This window comes from Acinonyx jubatus, chromosome B3 (genome assembly GCF_027475565.1).
Source record: "Acinonyx jubatus isolate Ajub_Pintada_27869175 chromosome B3, VMU_Ajub_asm_v1.0, whole genome shotgun sequence".
In the NCBI taxonomy this organism is placed as follows: Eukaryota; Metazoa; Chordata; class Mammalia; order Carnivora; family Felidae; genus Acinonyx; species Acinonyx jubatus.
The window spans coordinates 70544132-70562009 of NC_069386.1; the positions used below are offsets into that span (position 1 = coordinate 70544132).

The window sequence follows — 17878 nt, forward strand, 5'->3', positions numbered from 1 at the left end:
ACCAAGCCGTCAGGTTGCTAGGCAGCACCTCCCTCCTGAGTTTTATCTCAGATGCGGCTGTGTTTCCCGACCCCTCACTTCTGAGGGACTGCGGTTTTGACCCGTTCTGCCCCTCTGTAGGAGGGTGTCAACGAGCAATGGCCAGTGCGGCTGCACCCAGGAACATTTATGGGACTGTACTGCTGCTGATGCCCAGAGACTGAGGCTGGGCTCCAGCCCACCCCAGAAAAAGTTCACGCAATCGCGTAGCCGCAGCATTTCAGGGATTATGGAAAATCACAACGCGCATCTGGCACCAGGCTTCACCGCCAACGACCTTGTTCCAGCACCGGTGAATGTGGTTGTTCTTCCAGGCCCACTGGGGCCTTTTCCTGTGGGGGGCCACACATCTACCAGATGTCCTCCCAGCAGGGGAACCGCCTCTCCCCACGTGGCCTGAAGACCATTGGACTTCACTCTGCTCCTGGGGATTCGCCCTTCCCACCAGAGCACCACCAGGTATTGAGCTGTGGAGTTTCAGGCTCTGCACTCCCCGTTTATAGAGTCTTCATGGAACTTAAACCCTCTCCTTTCTCCTTTCTCCCTTTTCGGTCCCTGCGGCTGTTTCCACTTTTCCACTTTCTCTCCAGCTGATTTTGAGGGAGGTGATTTTCCTGTAATCTCCCTGGCGTCTCCATCCTCGATCTGCATGCAAAAACAGCTCCCTGCCCCTGCAGCTTCTCTCCAGTTCACCTCTCTGCGCTGCATACCTGCTGATTTTTGTGGTTCAGGTTGTGCAGATTGTTGTGTTAATCCTCAAATCAGTTTTCTAGGTGTTCAGGATGGTTTAGTGTTGATCTGGGTGTATTTCATGGACGCAGGACACACACACACACACACACACAAAACTTCCATGCTGTTCTGCCATCTGGGCTCTGGACTAGGTTTTAAAACAGATACATTGTTAGGGGAACCTGGGTGGCTGAGTTGGTTTAAGCATTCGACTTAGGCTCAGGTCATAATCTCATGGTTCATGAGTTCAAGCCTCACATCAGTCTCTGTGCTGACAACTTGGATTCTAGAGCCTGCTTCAGATTCTATGTCTTCTGCTCTCTCTGCCCCTCCCCCACTTGTGCTCTGTCTCTCTCTAAAATAAATAAGCATTTAAAACAATCCATACATGTTGTTAAATGAAAAAATCTGGATGCTGAGCACCAGCTATACAATATTATCATTTTTGAGTGTGTGTTGGGGGTGTGATTTCCCAGAGATGCATAGAATATTTCTGGATGGGTTTGCAAGAAACAGGTAAGAGGAGCTGCCCCCTGCTTCTCCCCACTGCCCCCAGAATAGGCTCTGAGGCTGACAGCATGGAGCCTGCTTGGGATTCTCTCTTTGCCCCTCCCATGCTTATGCTCTCTTTTTCTTGAAGTAAATAAACTTTAAAAAATACTAGATATAAGTTACATAGATAAGCAAAGATATGAGTTCTCTGGATAGGGAGAAATTATGAACAAAGTCATAAAGCATTAATAAAAGACACTAAAGAAACCTAATAAGTACAAGGATAAAGCATGTTCATAAAAAAAATTCAGTATCCTAAAGATGTGAATTCTCCCAAACAAATCTATACATTTGGTACAACTGGAATTGGTACAATCTATACATTTGGGGCTCCTGGGTGGCTAAGTCGGTTAAGTATCTGACTTCAACTTAGGTCATGATGTCACAGCTCGTGGGTTCGAGCCCCGCGTGGGGCCCTGTGCTGACAGCTCAGAGCCTGGAGCCTGTTTCAGATTCTGTGTCTCCCTCTCTCTCTGCCCCTCCCCCACTCACATTCTGTCTCTGTCTCTCAAAACTAAAACATTAAAAAAAAAGTCAGTTTTTACAAAGAGGAGATGGTAAAGGAGGGGAGGAGTCAAAGTCTTCAACTTAGTTAAGGAGAGACTTTATTATGAGGAATATAAACATCAGTTTCTAATAATAAAGTACTCACACACGGAAATATGAGTGAAGCATCTGAACAAAGTCATGACTTAAGTCTTGCCAATGGTCCAATTATGCAACAAGCTGACACCCTCAGCTGTGTTTAGTCTCTATGATATCAACAATTCTTTGTGTGGAAGGTAGATGCAGAAGCACCGGCTGACCAGAGTGTATGCCGGTCATTCATAGCAGGGAGTGAGCAAATGTGCACAGGTTGGCACCACAACTGCCGACTGGTAAAGTTCTCTTGGCTTGCTTGCTTGCTTTTTTTTTTTTTTTTTTTTTTTTTGAGAGAGAGAGAGAGAGCAGGTGAGTGAGTGGCAGAGAGAGAGAATCCCACAAGAGGCAGAGAGAGAAAGAGAAAGAGAAGTGGGGCTCACCAGAAGCAGGGTGCTTGATGTGGAACCTGGACTCACAAACCATGAGATCATGACCTGAGCCAAAGTCAGATGCTTATTGGCTGAGCCACCTAGACTCCCTCCCTTGGCTTTCTAAAGGTATGTGGGAAAGAGAGAAAGAGACAGAGAGGAAGGGAGGAAGGAAGGAAGGGAGGGGGGAAGGAAGGAAGGAAGGAAAGAAAAAGAAAGAAAGAAAGAAAGAAAGAAAGAAAGAAAGAAAGAAGGAAGGAAGGAAAGAAGGAAGGATGTGGTAATGAGTTGAGAAGATCATTCCATTATTTTCCTGCCCCAAACCTTTCTTAAAGCTTCCTTCACATCTTTGTTTCTCAAAGAATAAATAAGGGGGTTCAACATTGGGATTACCACTGTGTAGATCACGGCCACCATGCGGTCTTGAGTCAAGGAGTAGCTGGACCTGGGGCGCAGGTACATAAAAAGTGTTGTGCCATAGAAGAGGCACACAGCAGTGAGGTGGGAAGCACAGGTGGAAAAGGCCTTGAACCTGTCCTGGGCTGAGTTCATTCTCAGGATGGTGATGAGGATTAGGAGGTAGGAGACCAAGATGGTGAGGGTGCAGCTCAAAAGGTTGAAACCAGCAAAAATGAAAAGCAAGATCTCACACAGCGAGGTGTCCACACAAGACAGAGACAAGATAGGTGGTCCATCACAGAAGAAGTGAGTGACCACATGGGCACCACAGAATTTCAGACTAAAGATACAGCTTGTGTGGATAAGAGAATTGAGAAATCCTGCACCGTAGGAGCCCACAATGAGAGACAGGCAGATCTCAGGAGACATAGTGAGTGGGTAGAGTAGGGGGTTACAAATAGCAGCATAGCGGTCATAGGCCATGGCAGCAATGAGATAGCACTCACTGGTGGCGAAACCTGCATAGAAGAACATCTGAGCCATGCAGCCAAAATAGGAAATCACCTTCCTCTTGGCCAAGAAGTTCACCAGGGTCTGAGGGACAACCGTGGAGGAGTAGCAGAAATCTAAGAAGGAGAGGCTTTTCAGGAGAGAGTACATAGGTGTATGCAGAGGGGTGCTCACGTGAATCAGAAGGAACATGATCAGATTTCCCAGCAGAGTGATGGTGTACATGCCCAGGAATACCGTGAAGAGCAACCTTTGGAGTTGGGGGTCCCTGGTGAGGCCCAAGAGCTCAAACTCAACCTCTTGGCTCAGGTTTGCCCCTTCCATATTTCTCCAGTGCTCTGGTGTGTAAAGAGGGGACTACCAGAAATGATGTGGAACCCTCAGGGGCTCTCACTGGATTTAGTTCTGCTTTGGCTAAGGACAGCCTTCTGAAGACTGGTCTCGCTGAAAAAGTCCTTTGTAGCTGGAACTCGGTCATAGAGAGGGTCTTCTCTACTTGGTTGATTGGATAGTCTGTAAGCATTACTAGAGCAGCAATGAAAAATAGAAAAGCAACATATACCATTTGGTCTCTCAGCGACCTTAAGAAGTTCTCAATAATGAAGCAGTTACTTACCAAATATTTGTTGACAGTCTTCCATATGCTTAGCTCTGTGTTCTTGTCAGCAATACAAAAGTGTCTGACTTTAGGGAGCTTATATTCTAGAGATAGTATATTTTGTGTTAAAGCACTCAGGCTCTGGCATCAGACTGCCAAGTTTCCATGCTGGGACCTCACCACTAACTAGCTGTGTAATCTTGGGAATGTTACTTAACCTCTCTGATTTCAGTTTTCTCATCTGTAAAATAGGGATAATGGCACTAATCTTAAAAGACTGTTGAAAGAATCCAATGAACTAATCCATGCAAAGGCACTTGAACAAAGCCTGGCAGGCTAAGAAAGTTCAAAGAATGTTAGCTTTGATTATTCTCACAAGAGAGACAGACCTAGCACATAACTAAATATGATAAATAAAATGAAACAATGACAAAATTTGGCAAGCAACCCACCACCAAACAATACAAGACAGAGACACTTGTACTAAGCAGGAGTGACTGAACAGGCCTTCAGAGGATCCTGAATATTCTAGGGGAGTTAGGGGTGATTTCTTGGCTCAGCTATAAAATTGCCTCTGTGAACTTGGCACAAGCCAAACCCTACTGTGAGTTCTCACAGTGATGAGGGTTGGGGATGTGGAGACATGGGGATGATGTAGGGCTCTGAAGAGCAAACTGAGACTTTGCTCTTGGGAGCGTCCTTTACAAAGTCACCAGTCATTGCCAGGAAACAGGTTCATCCTGGACTCAGAAGCCATTGGAGCCAGAGGGGAAGGAACAGCTCTGTAAAGCTCTGTAAATAAAATGCCTTTCCTACTCAAAGAATGAACGAGGCCATGGGTGCACTACCTAAATAAACACCATACTATTTTCCCCTCCATTGGCTGCTCTGCCACCATGTTCCTGAATTACCTTTGGGTTCTGGAGTCAGTTAAGAGCTCCATGGTCTTAGGTGAGGACACTCAGCTGTGAAGACTTTGAAGCCAGATGTAATTGGGTAAGACAGAAAAGTGCGTAAGTGAGCCCCCTCCTCCTGCCCTGAGGAGTGTATGTGAATGACACCACAGAAGATATTGGGAGGATTCGGGAGAGGAGAGCTGAATTCAGCAGGCAAAGATTCTAGTTTATCCCACTAGCACAGTTCCCAGAATCATCAAACTACCAGGGCAGGAGAAGATTCTAAACATATGAACAACTAACTCTGACTGTCAAGTAGGTAATGAAGGCACTGTGGCCATTGATAGAGTACTGTGAATGGTGACAAGAAAGCATTGTAATGCCCAAAGAGCTCACACACTCTGCTAAAGCTGAGATGCTCAAAATATAAGAGGGCAAATTTGAACACAGAGCATTGGTAACTTCTTTTAAAGCACATGGAGCATAACTCCGTGATAGATTTGATGTCACTGAGGTGTAACATTCAGCCATTCTTAACCCAATAGCTGCTAGTTTGTAATACACCCCATTATTTCAGGAATGTGCGCAGCCCTAGATTTGGGTTGCAAATGTCACTGGCTCCATTGGTTTCAAAAGCCAACCCAGCTTCAAGGCAAATTACAAGGACTTCAGAGAAGTGACTAAAAATCTCAGGATGGAATAACTTACAGGAACTTCAAGGAAGTTGAGAAGTGGTTGTTAAGAGTGGAATAGGACTTCTTGAGATCCAGCTTTGCATCTTTCCTCAATAGACTGTTTCAGTGTGGGTAACTGGTCAAGTATCTCTGATTCTGTGATTAAAAGGATGGACAAAAGCTAAGTCAAGTAGGAATGTGACCAATTATCAGGAGAGCATAGATGAGGTCCAGAGGTGGGATGGGATGGGGTAGGGTGGTAGGTAATACAAGGGATAGCTGATCAGAGGTTCCAGGTTTATTACTCGCTTTAAGTCCACTCTCTCTCTTCCTCTCTGCTTTCCCCTCTTATCTCTCTTCTCCACTCTGCACTAAATTCAAAATTATTCTGAACATAGAGAGTACACCAAGCGAGGGATTGTGAAGAAATTGACATCTCTGACAGTTTTTCAAAGGATGCTGGAATAGCCTCTATTTCTGTTGGCTGCAGTTTGTACCTGTGAATGAAAACTAGGGAGAAAACTTAAGGGTGGTCTTATCATATGGAAATAGGCTGGGGAGGGGAGTGTCTAGGAGTGAGAACCAATACCTTGGGCCTGTAGGTGAGGGAGGAGTAGGCAAGAGGCTTTATTTACTCTTGCCTCTTTGCCCTCCTCCCTGGGATAGCAGAGCAGGAGCACAGATAGAGAAAAGGCTGCCAAAGGAAGCAGCTAGTGCATCTCTTTGAGCAATGATGACCCCAAACAGTGGTTCTTAAACATTAAGGTACCCTTCCCAAGGTTCACTGGAGGAGCTTGCTATATGTGCAGATCCAGGTCCCAACCTCAGAAAATTTGATCCTGTGGGCCCAAATCTGGTGATTCTGAAACAGGTGATCTCTGAACCACACTTCAAGAAACACTAAACCATAGGGTACCTGCAGGAACAGACAGATCCTCCTGAGCCACATATAAATAGCCTTTTCTAACCTACTGGAATCCTCTGTGTCCTGGAAAATCAGCCCGTGGGTAGGATAGTTGTCTTGGTCATTTTCTTCCTAAATGTGTATCAATAGTCATCAATTTCCAGAAATCGAAGTATTACCTGATGATAATCAAACACCAGAAGAATTTCCTCCTTCAAAGTTGCTTGACATGTTCTTAAGCAAATACTTTATTTCAAGTAAAGCATATGACTTGATGGCAAAGCTGTTATTGCTCTGAGGGTCAGAACACAAGCCTTCAGTAGAAAAACCATAAAGACAAAACCAGATTTACTGGGTACATAGACTGAATCTGGAGATCCGAGATGCTACTGACTTTAACCTCTCACGTGGTGATGGGAGGAAGACAGCCCTGTTCCCCAAGGCATCCCCTCAACTGATCCTGTCCTGAGGAGAGACATCCCTTCCTGGGCAGCCTAGTAGCTCACAGCTGGGGAGGATGATGTGTTCACCGATGAGGGTTTAGGAGGCAGCTGAGGAAGTGAGAATAATTGGCCCCAGGTAGACCCATTAATGTGTTGGCAAAGTTAGTAACCTCTCCAAGAGCCTCTATCCTGAGGAATAATAAGGTGATTGGGAAACTGGGAATGGAGAGAATGTATCCACACGAGATCCCTACCAATATGTTCATCATTAGCCCCCAAAGACTGTTCTCTATTGACCCTAAACTTAACTCTTATGTAATTATTATCTGTACTTCCAGTAGAGTGGAAGACGAAGTATTCTTGGTGTTCTTGTATGCTATTTTACCAATGTATACTGTAACCTAGACTACGGCTGAGGACCTTCCTGCCCAAGATCATAGTAAAATTAAAGATGTATACTAGTTTCCAAATATTTGGGGATTTTCCAGGGATCTTCCCATTATTGATTTCTAATTTAGTAGCATATGGTCAAAGAACATACTTTGTATAACTTGAATGCCTGTGAATTTATTGTGACTCATTTTATGGCCCAGAATATGTTCCATCTTGGTGAACACTCCATGTTCACTTGAAAAGAATGTATATTCTGCTGTTCTTGGGTAGAGTGTTCTATAATCATCAGGTCAGCTTGCTTGATAGAGTTGTTCAAGTCTACTATATCCTTTTGGATTTTCTGCCTACTTGTTCAGTCAAGGATTGAAACGGGAGTATATTGAAATCTCTAACTATAATTGTGAGTTTGTTTATTTTTCCTTATTCTTTACTTTTTACTTCAGGTATTTTGAAGTTTCTTTATTAGGTAAATAAACATTTAAGATTGTTATGTCCTCTTGATAAATTTACCCACTTATTATAAAATTACTTTCTTTGTGCCTGCTGATACTTTTTGCTGTGAAATACACTTTTTCCGATAGAAAAACTGTCACTACAGTTTTGATTACTACTAGAATGGTATATCTTTTTCATTACCTTTACTCTTTTTATTTGCAACTTTTCTGTGCCATTATATTTGCAGAATTTCCCCAAGCAGACCTGAAATCTGGGTCTTTCTAGGATGATGATATGCCTGGAAAACTGACTTCAGATGTACCTTGTCACACAGTAAACATTCAGTAATGTTTTCAGGCTTTACCAGAAAAGCTGGTATGGATTAGGCAAAAATCAAACAAACCCCCTCAAAGGCAACTTTGTGAAGAATGGGGTAAGATCCTCACCCCAATCAGATGCTATCATAGGCAGCTGAATACTTTAATGGAGACCTGAAAGCCAGGGATACTTGTCCCATTGATAGAATGCTTCTGTGTCTTCTCTATGCAGGTATCATTTAATTCATTTCTCATATCCTTTATTTATGGTTAAGGAAGTTGTGTCCTTTATTTGAGTCTGTTGGCCTGTCACTCATTAAAATCATTTTGAGAACCAACACTCAAAGTTTTAGGTGTGGCCTTTGTAAACATCATATATCTGGAATTTTTTCTTTTAGCCATTCAGAGTATCTCTGTCTTTATGTTGGTGAGATTGGGGGGTTTTTGTTCTTGGCTTTTTTTTTAGTTTTGGGGGCTTTTTGATATACATTGAATTTATTTTTACATCTCACTTTGATTTTTCTATTTATCATACTTTTTCCAATTTGCTTCCCTCTCCCATTCTCTGACCTTATTTTTATTTCCTTTTGGGTTAAATTTTATTTAGTTTTTTAAGGTTTATTTTTATGTTTGAGAAAGAGAGAGAGCATGCATGCAAGTGAGGGAGGAGCAGAGAGAGTGGGGGGCAGAGGATCTGAAGCAGGATCCACACTGACAGCAGGAAGCCCAATGCAAGACTCTAACTCACAAACTGAGATCATGACCTGAGCCAAAGTCAGACTTTCAACTGAATGAGCCCCAAGTGCCCCTCTTTGTTTTTCAGTGTACTTTTTCCCCCTTCCACTGATTCGTCTCTTTCTATTAGTAGCTATTCTTAAGTATTTAACAATAATATTTAGCAGTCTATCAGATATGCTTAAACCCATGAGTTTATAATGATATGTAAGTAAATTGGTTGATCACTGGGTTAGTTACCTATTGCCATACAACAAATTCTCCCCCAACTTAGTTAAATCAATAAATTTATTATTTTATGCTACTTGGGAGTGATATACTGTAATTTCCACAATATCCTATTGGTTACACTGGTTGGCCCTATTCACTGTGGCAGTGGACAACACAGGGGTATCAATACCAGGACGTGAAAATCTTTGGGGCCATCTTGAAGACTGGCTATCACAATCTGCCCTCTGGCCCTCAATGATTCATGTCCACCTTACATGCAAAATACACTCATCTGCTCTCAAGGCCCTCCACAGTCACATCTCATTACAGTGTTAGCTCAATTCCATGATCACATCATCCAAATCAGGTACAGGTATAGATGAAATTCATTAGGTAGAGTTACACAGCATTTCTCCTGTACAATTCCTCTCAGTCATAAGACTGATGAGCTAAACACACAAGTTACATCTGGCTTCTACACTCACAACATACAATGGCAGGACAGAGATGGGATAACTACTATAGAATAAAGATGGGGGGTAAGGGAAGGTAGGTACACAAAAGTCATTGAGTCATAGAAATTCTGAAAGCCAGTAGGCACTTGTTGGCAATTCCTTGATTAGGATTCAAGTCCTGGGAAATTCTCTGTGGTGTCTGGCTCCACCTCTGAGATCACGGTTCTGCTCACTGAACTCTCATATATGAAAACTAGCTTGTGTTTGTGGCTGAGTAGTTTTCGTGGTTTGCTTCCTGGCTGAAGAAGTTTGGCGAATCAAAACACTTCGTTTTATTTTCTACTGTTCTACAGCTCAAGCTGGTAGTGGTTCTGCCACTATTATTCTCTTAAAAACTTCTCTGAATCTTACTAGGATTTGTCTGCTAGACAAAAATCGCATTAATACATGTCTTTGAGATAATTGTCTTCCTTGAGCCTCTGCTGAGACTGCTGAGGCACAATACCTGTGAGCTCTTTAGAAACCCTATTGTTTGAACTAATCTCTGAGGTACCACCACCTTGGATCTTTATATGGTCTTTTTTTTCTTTTAAGATAAAAAAATTTGTTATTATTTTTTCAGCTTATTTATTTATTTTGAGAGGGAGAGCGAGCAGGGGAGGGGCAAAGTGAGAGGGAGAGAGAGAATCCCAAGCAGGCTCTGCACTGTTAGTGCAGAGCCCAATGTGGGACTTGAACTCACAAACCATGAGATTATGACCTGAGCTGAAATCAAGGGTTGGACGCTTAACTGACTAAGCCACCCAGGCGTCCTGAATCTTTATATGGTCTTAACAAAATTTACTGTCTTCTTCAACTTCATCTTGAGACAATGCCGTCCTGAGAATGCCTTACGTTTTACGTTTCCCACTTGCCATTTGTTAGTGTTAACTTTAAATCCTAAATAGGTATGGACCAAACAATAGAGGTCCAAATGCACAAATCAAAATCTGATAGATATGAAATAAGTAGATAAGTCCACAATCATAGTTGGAAATTTCAATATCCCTCTCTAAACACTGTATATATCTACTAGGTTATAAACACGGACATGGAGGGACACCTTGCTGGTTCAGTTGGTAGAGCATGTAACTCTTGATCTCAGGGTCATGAGTTTGACCACCACCTTGGGCTTAGTGCCTACTTAAAAAAAAAAAAAAGATATGGAAAATCTGGATCACACCATCAGCCAATAGGATCTTATTGAAATTTATACAGCACTCCACTAAACAACAGAATAGGCATACTTTTTAAGCATCCGAACATACACCAAGATGGATCATATCCTGGGTCATAAAACAAACTTCAGCAACTCTAAAATACTTGAGAGGTGTCTGGTGGCTCAGTCAGTTAAATGTCCAACTCTTGATTTTGGCTCAGGTCATGATCCCAGGGGCATGGGATCAAGCCTCATGTTGGGCTCCATGCTCAGCATGGAGCCTGCTTAGGATATTCTCTCTCTCTCTCTCTCTCTCTCTCTCTCTCTCTCTCTCTCTCTCTCTCTTTCTCTCTATCCTCCCTGCCATTCTCCCCCACTCCTGTTCTCACTCTCTTTCTTTCTCAAATAAATCAAACAAAATAATCGAAATAGTACAGAATATGTCCTCTAATCATAATCGCAACAAACCAGAAATAAATAAGAGAACAGGAAATAGGAAAATATGCAAACACCTGAACTTTAAAGAAAACAAATATGAATAATTTATGGATAAAAAAGAAGTCTCAAGGAGAATCAAAATTACATTGAACTGAATAAAAATTAAAATACAACATATTAAAATTTGTGGGAAACAGCTAAAGCAGAGCAGAAAAATACATTTATAGCAATAAATGCTTATATCTTAAGAAACTAAAAAAGAGCAAAACAAACCCAAAGCAAGCAGAAGGGAAATTATATGGGGAAAAACAGAGCTTTCCCCCTAAGGTCAGGAAAAAGATAGGGATGTCCACTCTCACCACTGTTATTCAACATAGTATTGGAAGTCTTAGCCTCAACAGACAACACAAAGAAATAAAAGGCATCCAAATTGGCCAGGAGGAAGTCAAACTTTCACTCTTCACAGATGACATGATACTGTATATGGAAAACCCCAAACATTCCACCAAAAAACCAAATGCACAGAAATCGGTTGCATTCCTATACACCAACAATGAAGCAACAGAAAGAGAAATCAAGGAATCGATCCCATTTACAATTGCACCCAAACCCATAAAATACCTAGGAATAAATGTAACCATAGAGGTGAAAAATCTATACACTGAAAACTATAGAAAGCTTATGAAAGAAATTGAAGAAGATACAAAAAATGGAAAAAGATTCCATGCTCCTGGATAGGAAGAACAAATATTGTTAAAATGTCAATACTACCCAAAGCAATCTACATATTCAGTGTAATCCCTATCAAAATAACACCAGCATTCTTCACAGAGCTAGAACAAACAATACTAAAAATTGTATGAAACCAGAAAACACCCCAAATAGCCAATGTAATCTTGAAAAAGAAAACCAAAGCAGGAGGCATCACAATCCCGGACTTCAAGATGTATTACAAAGCTGTAATCATCAAGACAGTATGGTACTGGCATAAAAACAGATGCTCAGATCAATGGAACAGAGTAGAGAACCCAGAAATGGACCCACAAACATATGGCCAACTAAGCTTTGACAAAGCAGGAAAGAATATCCAATGGAATAAAGACAGTCTCTTCAGCAACTGGTGCTGGGAAAACTGGACAGCGACATGCAGAAAAATGAACCTGGACCACTTTCTAACACCATACATAAAAATAAACTCAAAACTGGAGCACCTGGGTGGCTCAGTCAGTTAAGCGTCTGACTTCAGCTCAGGTCATGATCTCACAGATCATGAGTTCGAGCGTCACCTTAGGCTCTGTGCTGACATCTCAAAGCCTGGAGCCTGCTTTGGATTCTGTGTCTCCCTTTCTTTCTGCCCTCCCCCTGCTCACATGCTGTCTCTTTCTCAAAAATAAATAAAGATTAAAAAAATAAACTCAAAACGGATGAAAGACCTAAATGTAAGATAGGAAGCCATCAAAATCCTTGAAGAAAAAGCAGGCAAAAACCTCTCTGACCTCAGCTGCAGCAACTTCTTACTCAACACGTCTCCAGAGGCAAGGGAAACCAAAGCAAAAATGAACCATTGGGACCTCATCAAAATAAAAAGCTTCTGCACAGCAAAGGAAACAACCAGTAAAACTAAAAGGCAACCAACGGAATGGGAGAAGATATTTGCAAACGACATATCAGATAAAGGGTTAGTATCCAAAATCTATAAAGAACTTATCAAACTCAACCCAAAAACAAATAATCCAGTGAAGAAATGGGCAAAAGACATGAATAGACACTTCTCCAAAGAAGACATCCAGATGGCCAACTGACACATGAAAAAATGCTCAACATCACTCATCATCAGGGAAATACAAATCAAAACCACAAAGAGATACCACCTTACACCTGCCAGAATGGCTAACATTAACAACTCGGGCAACAACAGATGTTGGTGAGGATGCGGAGAAAGAGGATCTCTTTTGCATTGATGGTGGGAATGCAAGCTGGTGCAGCCACTCTGGAAAACAGTATGAAGGTTCCTCAAAAAACCAAAAATAGAAATACCCTATGACCCAGCAATTACACTACTAGGTATTTATCCAAGGGATACAAGTATGCTGTTTCAAAGGGACACATGCACTCCCAAGTTTATAGCAGCACTATCAACAATAGCCAAAGTATGGCAAGAGCCCAAATGCCCATTGATGGATGAATGCATGAAGAAGATGTGGTGTGTGTGTGTGTGTGTGTGTATATTGTGTATATATATATATATATATATATATATATATATATATATATATACACACACACATATACATACACACACAATGGAGTATTACTTGGCAATTAAAAAGAATGAAATCTTGCCGCTTGCAACTATGTGGATGGAACTAGAGGGTCTGACTTCAGCTCAGGTCAAAATGCTAAGCGAAATTAGTCAGAGAAAGGCAGATATCATAAGACTTCACTCATATGAGGACTTTAAGATACGAAACAGATGAACATAAGGGAAGGGAAACAAAAATAATACAAAGACAGGGAGGGGGACAAAACAAAAGAGACTCATAAATATGGAGAACAAACTGAGGGTTACAGGAGGGGTTGTGGGAGGGGGGATGGGCTAAATGGGTAAGGGGCATTAAGCAATCTACTCCTGAAATCATTGTTGCACTACATGCTAACTAATTTGGATGTAAATTTAAAAAATAATATTAAAAAAATAAAAAGGGAATAATAAATAAAGATAAGAGCAGAAAAAATGAAATTGAAAATAGAAAACTATAAAAATCTGAACAAAATGTGGCTCTTTGAATAAATCAACCATCTTAATAAACCTCTATCAAGACTGACAAATTAAAAAGACACAAGTTACCATATCAAGATTGAAACAGTAGATAATCACTACAGAGCCCACAGACATGAAAAGAATCATAAGAGCATAGGTCAAACAACTCTACCCATATAAATTCAACAACTTAGATAAGATGGATCAATTCCTAAAAAATAAAAACAATTATAAAAATCGCTCAATACAAAATAGATAATAGGTAATTGGGTTCCTAGTGTTAAAAATCCTTACAAATAAATCTCTAGATCTAGATGGTTTCAGTGGCTAGTTCCACCAAATGTTTAGAAAAGAATTACACCAGTTCTACATAATCTCTTCAAGAAAATAGAATCCTTTCCAAATCATTTAATGGAGCCAGTATTACCATGATATCAAAGCACACCAGACCCAAACCAAAAACCAGAACAACACACACACACACACACACACACACCCTCATGAATATAGACACAAAAGTCTGCAACAAAATATTAGCAAACAAAATCTAACCACGTATATAAAAAGAATTATGCACCATGACTAAATGGGATTGATTCTGGGGATGCAAGATTGGTTCAACATTTGGAAAGCAGTCAATAGAATCCACCATATTAATAGGCTAAAGAAGAAAGTCACACAATATCATCTAATGCACAAAAAACACTTGACAAAATTCAACACTCATTCATGGGAGGAAAAAAAACAACTTCTCAAAAAGTTAGGAGTAGAGGAAAATTAGCCTAATAAAACCTACAGCTAACATCATACTTATGGTAAAAGACTGAATACTTTTCCCTTTAAAAGTAGGAACAAGGCAGGATATCTGCTCTTACCATCCTTATACATCATTGTACTAGAAATCCTAGCCAGTGTAAGAATGAAAGAAAAGGAAACAAAAGGCATCCGTACTGGAAAGGAAGAATTATAACTATCCCTTTTTCCAGTTGACATGACTATCTAGGCAGATGAATCCACAAAATTCTCAGTGAACTGAGAAATTTCCTTTCTCAAAGAAGCTACCAACAAATTAACCAACAAAACTCCTAGAATAAGAGTTCAGTGAGGCTGCAAGATACAAGATCAAGATATAAAAATAATAAAGTGGAAGGAATCATTCTAACCAATTTTAAGACAGTTTTACCCAATTTTACAGTTAACAAAAACATGGTATGGACAGGTGGATAAATACATTGATCAATGGGACAAAATAAAGAACCCAGAAATAGAACTTACACAAATATGCCCAACTGATTTTTGACAAAGGTGCAAAAACAAGTCACTGGTAGAATGATAGTCTTTTCAACAAATGGTGCTGGAGCAATTGAATAACCATAGGTAAAAAATAAATTAAAAAAAAAACTTCAATCTAAACCCTACATCTTATACAAAAAATAACAAAGTGGATCATAGATGTAAAAGAGGGGTGCCTGGATGGTTCAGTCGGTTATTTGTCCGACTCTGGGTTTTGGCTCAGGTAATGATCTCACAGTTTTTGAGTCTGCACTGACAGCATGGAGCCTGCTAGGGATTCCCTGTCTCCCTCTTTTTGTCCCTCTCCTGCTCAATATAAATAAACTTAAAAAAATGTAAATGAGGAGGCATCTTTGAGGTAGACACCATGAGCAAAGCTCACGCTCCCATGTTGGAAAAATTTATAGACAAGAAATTATCATTGAAATTAAATGGTGGCAGATGTCCAAGGAATATTGCTGGGGTTCGATCCCTTTACGAATCTTGTGATAGATCAGTGTGTGGAGATGGCATTAGTGGGCAACAGAACAATATTGGAATGGTGGTAATTCAAAGAAATAGTATTATTATGTTAGAAGTCTTGGGACAAGTATAAACAATGGGTGTGTTTACCGGAAGAAACCAACTGCTTCCACATGTCCCCTCTCCTAGCACCTGTTTTACTACAAAATAAGAATCAGGCTATGCATTTTCTTATTGAACTTTTTTTTTTTTTTTTTGCTAAATAAACGTTCATAATAGTCAAAAAATGTAAATGATAAAACTATGAAGTTTATCAGAGAAAACATAGGAGAAAATCATCAGGACCTGGTTCTTGGTAAACAGTTATTAGAAATGACACTTAAAAGCATGATTGGGGTGCCTGGGTGGCTCAGTCAGTTAAGTATCCAACTTCAGCCCAGGTCATGATTTCACTGTTTGTGAGTTCGAGCCCCGCGTTGGGCTCTACTGGCAGCTCAGAGCCTGGAGCTTGCTTTGGATTATGTGTCTCCCTCTTTCTGCCCCTCCCCTACTAGTGCTCTCTCTCTCTCAAATTTTTTTTTTTAAAAAGCATGATCCATAAAAGACAAAAATTGATAAACTGGACTTCATCAAATTTAAAAACATTTGCTCTACAAAAGGCTCTGCTAAGATGAAAAAACAAACACAACCGCTATCAAAACAAAACAAAACAAAAACACCAGCAATCTTCACAGAGCTAGAACAAACAATCCTAAAATTTGTATGGAATCAGAAAAGACCCCAAATAGCTAAAGCAATCCTAAAGAAGAAAACCAAAGCAAGAGGCATTACAATCCCAGACCTCAAGATATATTACAGAGCTGTAATCATCAAGACAGTATAGTACTGGCACAAAAACAGACACTCAGATCAATGGAACAGAACAGAGAACCCAGAAATGGACCCACAAACATATGGCCAACTAATTATTGACAAAGCAAGAAAGAATATCCAATGGAATAAAGACAGTCTCTTCAGCAACTGGTGCTGGGAAAACTGGACAGCGACATGCAGAAAAATGAACCTGGACCACTTTCTTACACCATACACAAAAATAAACTCAAAATGGCTGAAAGACCCAAATGTAAAACAGGAAGCCATCAAAATCCTAGAAGTCCTAGAGGGGAAAAACAGGCAAAGACCTCTTTGACCTCGGCTGCAGCAACTTCTTACTCAACACGTCTCCAGAGGCAAGGGAAACCAAAGCAAAAATGAATCATTGGGAACTCACCAAAATAAAAAGCTGCTGCACAGCAAAGGAAACAATCAGCAAAACTAAAAGGCAACTGACAGAATGGGAGAAGATATTTGCAAACGACATATCAGATAAAGCGTTAGTATCCAAAATCTATAAAGATCAAACTCAACACCCAAAAAACAAATAATCCAGTGAAGAAATGGACAAAAGACATGAATAGTCACTTCTCCAAAGAAGACATCCAGATGGCTAGCAGACACATGAAAAATGCTCAACATCACTCATCATCAGGGAAATACAAATCAAAACCACAATGAGATACCACCTTACACCTGCCAGAATGGCTAACATTAACAACTCAGGCAACAACAGATGTTGGCAAGGATGCGGAGAAGGAGGATCTCTTTTGCACTGCTGGTGGGAATGCAAACTGGTGCAGCCATTCTGGAAAACAGTATGGAGCTTCCTCAAAAAATTAAAAATAGAACTCCTCTATAACCCAGCAATTGCACTAGTAGGTATTTATCCAAGGGATACAGGTATGCCGTTTCAAAGGGACACATGCACTCAAATGTTGATAGCAGCACTGTCAAACAAGATGTGATATATATATATATAATGGAGTATTACTCGGCAATCAAAAAGAATGAAATCTTGATGTTTGCAGCTATGTGGATGGAACTAGAGGGTATTGTGCTAAGTTAAAATAGTCAAAGACAAATATATGACTTCACTCATATGAGGGCTTTAAGAGACAAAACAGATGAACATAAGGGAAGGGAAGCAAAAATAATATAAAAACAAGGAGGGGGACAAAACATAAGAGACTCGTAAGTACGGAGAACAAACTGAGGGTTGCTGAAGGGATTGTGGGTGGGAGAATGGGCTAAATGGGTAAGGGGCATTAAGGAAGACACTTGTTGGGATGAGCACTGGTTGTTATACACAGGGGATGAATCACTGGAATCTACTCCTGAAATCATTATTGCACTGTATGCTAACTTGGATGTAAACTTAAAATAATATAGAATAAAATAATAAAAATATAAAAAAATTACAGAATGAGAGGAAATATTTGCAAACCATTTGACAAAGGATCTGTCTCTAGAATATATAAATAACTCCCCAAACTCAGCAGTTTCTTTTTTTTAAGTTTATTTTTGAGAGAGAGAGAGAGAGAGAGCAAG

General features: G+C 40.5%; 1 protein-coding gene and 1 pseudogene across 1 annotated transcript; one reads left to right on the forward strand and one right to left on the reverse strand.

The window, feature by feature from the left end:
• Nucleotides 1-2562: 2562 nt before the first annotated feature.
• LOC106971384 (olfactory receptor 5AU1) lies at nucleotides 2563-13123 on the reverse strand. The gene has a single exon (XM_027065363.2). The coding sequence runs from the start codon at nucleotides 3564-3566 to the stop codon at nucleotides 2631-2633; it is 936 nt and encodes a 311-aa protein (XP_026921164.2). The 5' UTR covers nucleotides 3567-13123; the 3' UTR covers nucleotides 2563-2630.
• A 124-nt stretch (nucleotides 13124-13247) lies between these two features.
• LOC128315987 (small nuclear ribonucleoprotein G-like) lies at nucleotides 13248-17549 on the forward strand (annotated as a pseudogene).
• Nucleotides 17550-17878: the final 329 nt, after the last annotated feature.